This window comes from Passer domesticus, chromosome Z (genome assembly GCF_036417665.1).
Source record: "Passer domesticus isolate bPasDom1 chromosome Z, bPasDom1.hap1, whole genome shotgun sequence".
NCBI classification, from domain to species: Eukaryota; Metazoa; Chordata; class Aves; order Passeriformes; family Passeridae; genus Passer; species Passer domesticus.
In genome coordinates this window covers 34,146,840-34,157,269 of record NC_087512.1, presented here as the reverse complement: position 1 = coordinate 34,157,269, position 10,430 = coordinate 34,146,840, and the positions used below count along the sequence as shown (strand labels likewise).

Here is a 10,430-nt window from a genome sequence, read left to right as displayed (position 1 = left end):
ATAGGATTTAGGACTGAACTGTAATAAAAAGTTACAGGAATTGTTTCTGTATGTATATTTTTTAATAGTTTGGGTTGAAAGGGACTGTAAAATGTCACCTAGCCCAAGACCCCTGCAATGAGCATCTTTAATTACATGCATTCGCTCAGACCCTTGTCCAGCCTGACCTTGAACTGAGCCTTGAATGAGGTGCCATCTCTGACAGACTCTTCTACCCTGTCAGTCTCTGTCAACGTGCACTGGGATATGAACGTACAGCAGAGAGCAGAAGAGGGGGAAAATAAGAGTGAGAAACACTCTTAGCAGAGGGAGCACCAAGGCTGAAGAACAATGAGGTGGAGACAGTCCATGAAACAACAGCAGATAGTCACAATGAGACCTGTGCTCGACTCACTACTGAAAAGGGAGAAAAAAATAGGAGGGAGAAGCAGCAGAGAGGTACCTTTATGGACACACTGTACACCTACAAGTACCCATGCCAGTGAGCAGCTGGTGGGGAGAGTCAGGAGTGAATTTGAGCTTGGGAACTGGGACAGGAAAAGTGAGTCTTTTTGTTCTCACTGCACAAAAATACTTGAATTTGTTTAAATAAGTTTTCTCCAAGTCAAGTCTGTTTTGCTTGTAACAATATCTCTGTTTTTACTTAAACCATAAATAAATTATAAGTTGCCAAGTCTTTAAGCTTCATTAGCATTGTGGATGCCAGGGCTCTTTGATAAGCAGTAACTTGTATCTGCAAGACAGCATGCTACTCATTGAGAGACTAATTTAATGTGGTCATTGTTAAATTCATCCTGCTTATAAAGGCCATTACATGTACGAGATTTATTTGACTGAAGTAAAATGATAATGCCAAAAAAGGGAAAGATTTTTCACATTTGCAGGAAATGAGATATATGCTTTCTAAAATAAAATTCTTGTTAACTGAAGTTATCAAAGCAGATTTTAAATCAACAAAGCAATAATCCACAACATCATTCTAGTTATTCTCTCAGCATTTATTTGAAATAACAATACTTTCCATTATATAGTTTAAACATTAAGCAGTAGGGAATTGTCTTCATTTCACATCATCCAGTACTGAAGTGGCACATTCGAAGCAGCACATTAAACCTCTGATAGAGTCTGTACAATTTAGATAAATAGAACTCTGGATAACTAAACTAACAGAACTTCTGCAACTGTTACCAAAAGAATGCCAAGAAGCTAGGCACAGCACTGTACACACCAAGTGCAGGAAGGAGGAATACAGAAGAACCAACTAAACAGATGGGAAATGTTTTTATATATACAGCCCATGTCTTCAGTTGCTCAACAGAAAAATAAAATGTTTTATTTTGTCCTCATTGAGGAGAGAGTATGCACAAATGATGTTCAAAGAACACATGGCAGACAGAAACAAATGAAATGAGGGTTGTGTTTGGCTGGTTACTGTATTCCTCGGTGAATGAGTTTACAAAGGATATCTGGTGCTTAAGCAGCAAGGTTTTGTGCCAAGACTTGACAAGAAACATTAATAAATGCCAGTTTTATTCCCCATCTTGCCCATTTACTGGCATTTTGGTGAGCATGCTAAAAGTTCCTGAAGGGCAAATTCAGGTGGTTTGTGGTCCAACATTTCTACTACAGGAATCCCCATTTGATAGCTTACAGTTTACCTCTGGAGGGAAATAGGCCTTTTAACAATAATTAAGAATATAAAACTTAGCAGAGAGCAGCAGGACACACGGTACAGTGGTTCACTTTCTGAGAAACCAGAGGATCTACACTTATGCTCTCTCTGTGAGACCAGCCAGTCAGTTTGGTTGGAAGATACAATTCTGGTTAGTCAATGTTAGACCTGTATGAACTGTATCATTAGGAAGGGAAAGATGGAATGGCAAGAACTTTTCCCTCTTTTTATAGAGAACTAAGACTGAAAAAGTAATACGGTGGTGATAGACATTATCTTCCCAACACCACCTTCACTTTCTGCTACTTCACTATGAATTACCTGCTTTGCTTGCCATCATCTTCCCTGTTTCACCTCACTAATGGCTCTGGTTACTACCAGGCCAGCACAGTCAATAAACTAATCCACGCTATGCTGGCTCAGAAGATACAACGCATCACCACCACATAGTATGACAACACGTAAACCAAAGATGCTCATTAGGAATCGGTAACTCTAACCACTGCAGTTTGCACTTGTAAGGTGTAAGAAGCAGCATTTTGAAAGCAGTGGTACTGACACAGCTATCTGTGTCAGAGGTGGTGCATCAGCATTCCTAATTGGGTAATGGAACTAGAATATCGACATAATTGATGGGGAAGAAACCTGACTGGCCATGAAGCATCCCCTCATACCAGTTTTCATCAATCTGGTTAGTGAGGGTAATAATATCACCCTCTTTAAATCCCAGCTCCCCTTCATTCTCTGGTTCAAAGTCATACAGAGCTCGGCAGCATGGCTGATCCATGTGAACACCTAAGGAGAAGAAACACAGAAACAACATGCTTAAAAATCTCAACACTTAAGAGTACCCATTTTACTACTGTACCTATGGCAGATTTTGCTGTTTCTGTTCTCACTAATATTGTGATGACAGTTCTTTGATAATACCTATATTTAGACTGCCAAAGTTTGTTAGAAGACAACTATTAGCTTCTGACAGTCTTCAGTTACTCTGAGTGCCTGCTGGTAGAAGTCTGAGAATCCCAAAAGAACCAAGCTATAGTCAAGCCCAGACCTGAAACCACAACAATGATAAAATTTGGACTCTAATTTTTATTTGTTAATAAAACACAAAAAAAAAAAAAAAAAATTAAGCAAAACCCCTAACATATTTCCAGCTTTACTGGCGAAGAGATGTTTTGTCTGTTTACCTCAGGTAAGCAGTGTAAGTGGTAGCTTAAAACAACAGTGCAGATATAACTGCGTGTTTGCCCTTTATTTGGAAATTTCACTGCTACAGCTATACCACTGTATATGCTCCTAATCCTCTTAATTTTAGTATCACACTTCCAAAGACTTTTATTCCCCATTCCCACAAAACACTTTATTGCAGGACCATCAGGATAGATCCACAGAAAGTCTAAAATTGAGAGCTTTCCAATATGCTAGGTGAGGAACATCTGACCATAAACTCTTTAAGATAGCTAATGGTTATTATTTAAGTAATTAGTTTGACTGGATTTTCATATGTTATATGAAATCAACAAATATACTCCCTCTTCCCTCCCCCTGAAGTCTCTATAGCTTCAAGCCTACCAAAACCAAAATTGTTACTGGTCAAAATATTTAGGATTGAGCAGCACTAAATTGTAAGAAATCATATCCCTCCCTGAATTTCCATAGTAAAAGTTCACACACTTTCAGTGGTCTGAATGAACTAACACATGCCACTTCACCATAATGATAGTTCTAAAAATATATATTTTACTTTTTCATGAATACTGGCTTTGAGATGAGTAAGTTTCAGATTCAAACATTCTGCATCTTCGTTTTGAACACTCACGCTGGTTAGAAGGCCCATGCTTGAGTTATTTTAGAAGAAAATTTTTCCATTTCTATAGATCTCAATAGAGCAAGTTTTTCAAATACCAGATTAATTTTTAAAATATTACAGTGAAACCTTATTTTCTTTTCTTTACATAATGCTCAGAGTCTATTTTGGTTTCTTTGTCACGAAGACTACTGTGCCGACATCAACAAGCCTTACAACATGTTTGGTATCCTCATTGCTACCAGCTGAAATTTAGAAGAATTAGCAAATAAACTCTTTGAATTAATCGCTCCAAACATATATTCAAGGATTTTCAAAGAAGGCGTACCTCTGAAACCAATATACACTTCAAAATAAAAGCCCTACTGAAAAAAATGTTAAATACAGCTCTCTGAAGAGGGAAATATAAATGCTGGAGAGATACATAAACGTCAGTCTGCTCTGGCTTAGCACAGACAACTGTTCATGACACTAGGAAAAAGGAGTAAAGAAGAAAATTACTGGTGGAATGAAGAGAGCTCTAGCATGCAAGACTCAAGCCACACTCATGCACAGGGAATCTCCATTATATCCTTCTCCTTATTAGCATAGCCAGGAGATTGTTAGGAGTTTGCTAGGTTCTGTAAGATAATTTCAAGTTTTCAGAGCCAAATGGAGATACTCTTCCTATCTATATGTGGGAGAAAAATCAAACATTCACATCAGGATGTGATGGAAAGAAAGGAAATCCTGACTAAAGATCTAGTGAAAAAAACCTACTCTTGCAAGGTGGAACATGATAGCAATTGTCACGGAGGTAAACTGGAATAACTAAAATCAGGGTCTGGACAGAGGCCAGCCCTCACTGTACCATGGGATAACAGGTCATTATTGTGTAAGAAACAAATAGTAAGGCCTCCATGGTATATGCTGATATTAAATAAACCATTCTTTGAGATAGTAATTATGTACACTTGTACTAATGGTTAATCTTGCTTGTGCTGCTCCTACTTAAACAAAGAAATCAGTTTATATAGCTTAGTTTTTCTTTTCAGTTATTTTTACTTTCAGGTTCATTGTGTTGTAATACCTTATTTTAAAAAGCAGGATATGGTTATGGAGGTCTTGCTGGCCTTAGGTTTCTGGATTTTTGTGGAAAACTTTCAATTGTTATTTTGGTTTTCTAAATGACTATTTTGTAAAGATCTGTATTTCAGGGTAGTCTTCTAAGACAAAATAAATTTTTGACCAAAAGACACATTTAAAGCAGTAGATAATCCATCTCTGTTCTCCTGCCTGAGGATGTAAACACTTTCCAAAGGAACAACAGTTCAAACATCTCTCTTTTATATACCATCCCTATTCTCTTTTTCCCTCATGGAAAGACTAATTTCCAGAAGACAGCATGCAGCTTCTGCATGGACACAAAACTCTGACATTACCTGATGGTTTGGGTGTGGTGGCATGGGATATTCCTCCATTGTGCTGTGTATTGTCACCAGTTGAAAAATCCAGGCTCATACGGGGTTTGGGCTGGTACTCTCGCCTGGGCTGAGATGATGCCTCTTTTATTCTGCCAAAACATCACGGCAGAGTCAATATCTTGTTTGCAGACAAGAAGCACCAAATACATTTATTTCCAAGGCTGAAATTCTCATCCACTAATAATTCGTAGTAAACAAGTTGAGTAATTTGGAGTAGTTTTTTTTGTTTACAACGGTAGTTTAAATTATCAAAACCAGCTGATGTGACTGTGCTGTAAGTGGTTAATTCTTCATTCCTTTTAGAAAACCTAGCAATTTGTAGATCTTCCTCTCGTCTAACAAAAACAAAGAGCTCATAATAAAAAAAACTTTTTATATGACTATCAGTGCTTAGAGAAGGGCTAGAGAAACATCCCTGTCCCCATTTTTAGTATGACTTTTTGCTCCTGTCCCCATTTTTAGTATGACTTTTTGCTCCTAAATCCTTGCAAGCATTATTTATTCAGTTAATTGATGCCAACTCTTGTAATTTTGTAAGAAGACTCTGTGGGAATGTACTGACTTCAGCTGCAGACTTGGTTAATTTGCAATCTGGAATACTTGTTTCACAAAGGGACAAAAGTCCATTCTTCCCTACTCTCAAAATAACCATTTATTTATCATTAATTTCAATTATTTCTTCTAATTGAGAAATCTAGAGTTTCTAGAGAAGGACAAAAGTCCATTCTTCCCTACTCTCAAAATAACCATTTATTTATCATTAATTTCAACTATTTCTTCTAATTGAGAAATCTAGAGTTTCTAGAGAAGGCTCTATTTACAAATTCCAGGGTAAAATCCAAATAAGGGATAAACAGAATCAGAGCAACTTATGCAGAACTACCACTTGTATTTCTAATTCCACATATGAAAGAACACTTCATATGTACTTACAAGACAAGTTGATTTTTCTAACCTTTTCTATATCTGCCCTAGACTTGCTGCTGGTAGCACATTTTGTTTTATCTATTGTAAAGATCTACATCTAACTTACACTGACTTTTGATCCTTATAACAAGGTTTTCCTCACCATCTAAAATACCAATATGAGTCAGTTACTAGAGAGTGCTTTTCTTTCACATTAAAATACCAAACCCATCAGAAAACAACAACAACAACCCCAAAAAACCAAACCATTTAAATAATTGAAGTGGTCAAAATAAATAAAAAGCCTTTGTTTTGTTTCACTCATTAGCAAAATTCAAGACAGTAAATTTTTTAAGAAAAACTAGTTCTGTAATACTTAATGCTTTCATAAAACACCATTTTTTTCAGATTATAAACTATAAGGTGATAGTTCTACTGACTTGTTAAAAATTACCCAAAAGCTCAGCATGAGCCATGATTCTTAAGAAAATAAATACCTCCAAGGAGACCACTCCTGTTTCCCAGCTACTTTGTCATGATACTGTGTTAGGAAAACTGCATCCTCATTTCACTTGGTGAAAAGGGGAGTTCAAAATAGTCTTTGCTGACCTTCCAGTTTTTATTAATTTTACCGAAAATTTCCCAATGTTAGCCAAACTCCTAACATTTCCTAGTTCCTGAAACCATGGCATTTTAAGGACATTTATGCCTTCCACTAATGTGTACAAAAAAAAAAAAAAAAAGAAATTCTTTCACTTGAACTTCCTGAAGAAAATCTTGAAGTCTAATCTAAACAGACAAGAAAAAATAGAGGACAAGTGCACTTTTAAATTTTTATTTGTTTTTGCAGTCTATCTCATACTTTTTGAAGATTCTTTTGTGAATATTTTACACAGGACAGTCTTGGTAGTTATTGGACATTGTCCATGCCAGAAGCCAGCAGAAACAGGTTCCATTCACTCTTTTAAAGAGTACCTAGAAAATGGGCAGTATGTGCTGTAGACATCACCGACAGTGAACAGTAACAAATTTGCTCAGCTTAAAAGTAAATCCTGATTTATTTTCTGGTCTATATGGTCAAAAAAAAACCAAACCAAACCCCAGGGGTTATGCATTACTTGCTACCTGCCTATCAACAGCAGGGAAAGACTAGTAGTTTGGATAGTAACTACTCTATATCCCTGACTCATCTCTGGCATGAACACATCTGTGTCCAACGGTGTGGATGAAGTATGATTTAGCCAGCAGCCTCAATTAGGGATGCAAAAGATTTAGTTCAACTGAATTATCATAGAATTCTGATGCAAGTCCCTTGCAAAGCTAAAATCATTCATAGCTGAAACTTGAAGTAAAAATACTGACCATTAGCAGAAATTTAAAAATGGCAAAGGATCATCTGAACTGATACAGGAAGAGAAATCTATTGTAGAGATGTATGTGCACTTAATGGCATAATTTATGGACTACAAGATAAAACACCTGTTCCTGAGGAATGCTTCTGTAAAGAAAGTGAATTGCAGTACTCTTTTGCAAGTGCTAAAAATTGTTCTGTTAGCTGTTCAGACAGTACTGCAAACTGTATCAAGGAAGGGTCAGCACAACAGCCTACCCACCATAACAAGTCCTGCTGCTAGTCACAAACACTTTTAAGACTCAAAAGTGAAGGAGGTTTTCAGGATGCATGCTCTGAGAAAATTAACACTGACAAATCTGGCAGTATTAGCAACTTGATCTACACTAATGATATCACAAAACAGCTGCCTTTGCACAGTATGTGAACATTATCTCCTCTTGGGAATTATATCCAGCTTTTTCTAAGAGTCTGCCAGAACCATATTAGTAGAGAAACCTTCCCTGAATGTTAAATTTCTTTGAAGAAGGACGTGTGTGAGAAGCTGATCAATTTGTTTAGATGGAAACAAAAATTCTAAAGTAAAAACTATGAAACTCTTTTAAAAAAAGATGTTGTAGGAATTCTGATAGCATATGCAGTTGTACAAAAGGGGATGGAAGAGATAGCTCAAGTAGTGTATCAAGTTTTATCTGATAATAGGAGGAATATTTAATGCAGTTGTTAATAATGAAGGTCTCACTACTGGCTAAGGAAGATCTTCAGGTAGGTAAGAATGCAACAAGATACTCTTTTGCAAAATCAATTTTTAACATCTTCCTTCAGAATGAGCACGCTTTGTGAACACACGCGCAAACAGTAAGGTATTCAAAGTTGTGAGTGTCACTGAGTTCAATATTTATAAACACTTTCAGTTAACTCACATTTGATAGCTTTACTGAGCTGAGCTGCTTTCCTGAACCCATACTTAGAAGTAGATGCATCTCCAAAACATTTAAATCTCAGCTTGCAATCATCTAATGAAATGGTCCTTGATTTCATAAAAGTACAGGTACCAAGTCGAGAAAGATAACAGCATTGCATTCTACTCATAGGTTTTCCACCTCTGTAAAACTAACAAACTATTCAAGAAACTTGCAAAAGGTACATTACCTGTCTTCCAGTTTAGAAGTAACTCGCTGTAGGATCTGTGTGGCCTGCTTGTGGTACTCCAGCTGGGCTTGCACAAGAGCAGAAAGCTGGCTCACTTGCTCAATCTGAGGATTGACATTAAAACATCAGATCTTAGGTGAATACTAAAAGCTCAGGCAACAGAGAATGAAGAACACTATCCATCACAGAGGTAATTTAACTTATCTCTCTAAAACCTTGATTTATCTTTGCAGTTAGCATTAAAATTTGCATATTAGTCTTTACGCATTTCCACATCTGATTATAAGCTGATCTGGAATGGTAACTGCAACTCTTCTCTGCTGATCATCTCTCCATGGCTGATTCGCATGAACAGCAGCCTATAGACCTACCACATTCAGCAAACACTGTGAAAGTACAAATGAGACTGTAATGAGAGTATAATACACCTTCTCCCTCCCTGCCTTTGAAGGGCACATAACTACATGACCATGGTCATGCTTCTACTGTATTCTGACCTGTGAAGCAGACCAAACAGAAAGTTACTACAGACTTTGGGATGCAGAATAATTGTGCTGAGGGGAGAGAGCATTCCACTTCATAACGGAAAAAACACCCAGATCCCCACTTGGTGGGCAGTGCAATTGCAAGTGGCTTTCATAGTGCACAACACCACAATGGTGTAATGTTTGTCAGCACTATTTGCACACATGGGTATGGATGTTACTACAAAGATTAAAACTACAAACTTGTTATATTTCCTTCATTTCAGTGCAGCTATATTTAATTCCTATGCAAATACTAAGTTCTATATGGAAATATTTTCAGGTTTGTTATAGCTCATCTACAGCAATCTGGTAACAAAATGAGGAATTAGAATAAGTGCGTGCTTAAAATAAATAAAATAATTCACATCAACAGAAATACTTAAAATTAATTTGCTTTGATAACATATTCTATAAGACAGCTGATGTCTTATAGAGACGTTTTTCTTACTTAATTTAACAATTTCAACATTAATTATAAATAGAACATTAGATAAACCTAGAAAATGCTGAATCTGAACCAATATATAAGTAAAACATATTCTGCAGAATCAGGTATGAAGTCACAGTAACTTTGGGTTTTCTGTTCACTATTACATCTAGTTACAACAGGGACCATAAGGTTAGGAGTTTATAATTTTTGATCTTTACAGTCCTCTCAGCAGCCCACACACTTGAGCAAAAGCCTTGGCCCAAACCCTATAACTACTTGTGGTTATAGGGTTTGGGCCAAGGCTTTTGTAAACATAAATAGTTATATAATTCTAAGAAGAAAGATAGTTCAGTTTTGTAAGTAATGCTTTGCATTTAGGAAGCACACGATGCTACAGAGGACTCACATTCTCTAGCTCACTTACCTATAAAATACCTAAAAAATGGTTCCTACAAGAATATGTTGTACATTACTATAAGTTCTGAGCCTTTCACTGTGTCCAACAAGGAGGAAAGTGCCTCCACTATCTTTCTAAGACTCTGGTCAAAGATTAACAAGGGTTATCTCACATCCATCTCCAGAAGGTTAAACATGCTTGACTCAGCAATTTCTTTTGACTCATCAAATTTCTCCAGAGCTTGACGAAGTTCTTCATCAGGGAGCTTGCCCTGTCTTTTTTTCTTGTAATCAAAATCCAGGCGTCGACCCTCCATTTTCTTCAGGTGATGCTAAAAAACCAAAAAACACAAATGCAAGCAGACAATAAAGGAACTTCCCCAACTTTCCTGATATTGCATTGTAAGCAGGCAGGTAGTCCATGCACACTTGGAAACATATGCTGTTTGTTGCCTACTAGCCCTTTCCCAGAGGAGAGAAATATGAAACACTGAAATACTTGAGTTTACGTATCATTTAAGAAGCAATGATCTAAATGACAGACCAAGACTAATAAAAGGCCATGCAGAATGGACAACTTCAATTGCCATCTCTATAAAAGATACAGAGGTTTCTTGGTTTTTAACTCTGATGAGAATTACCTGAACTATATTTTTTCCCTAGATGTTCAGGAGAAAATACTTTCAAAGCACAACTTATTTCATTATTGTCTGTGTAACA

The 10,430-nt window shown here is 36.7% G+C and overlaps 1 protein-coding gene across 1 annotated transcript in view; it reads right to left on the bottom strand.

The window, feature by feature from the left end:
- Positions 1-977: 977 nt before the first annotated feature.
- Positions 978-10,430, bottom strand: part of SH3GL2 (SH3 domain containing GRB2 like 2, endophilin A1) — an 87,164-nt gene continuing 77,711 nt past the window's right edge. Inside the window, exons 6-9 of the mRNA XM_064402845.1 lie at positions 9,884-10,042; positions 8,358-8,461; positions 4,907-5,037; positions 978-2,467 (exon numbers count right to left, since the gene is read on the bottom strand). Of these exons, the coding sequence (XP_064258915.1) occupies positions 2,268-2,467; positions 4,907-5,037; positions 8,358-8,461; positions 9,884-10,042 (594 nt within the window). The 3' untranslated portion in view covers positions 978-2,267. The remainder of the gene's footprint in view (positions 2,468-4,906; positions 5,038-8,357; positions 8,462-9,883; positions 10,043-10,430) is intronic.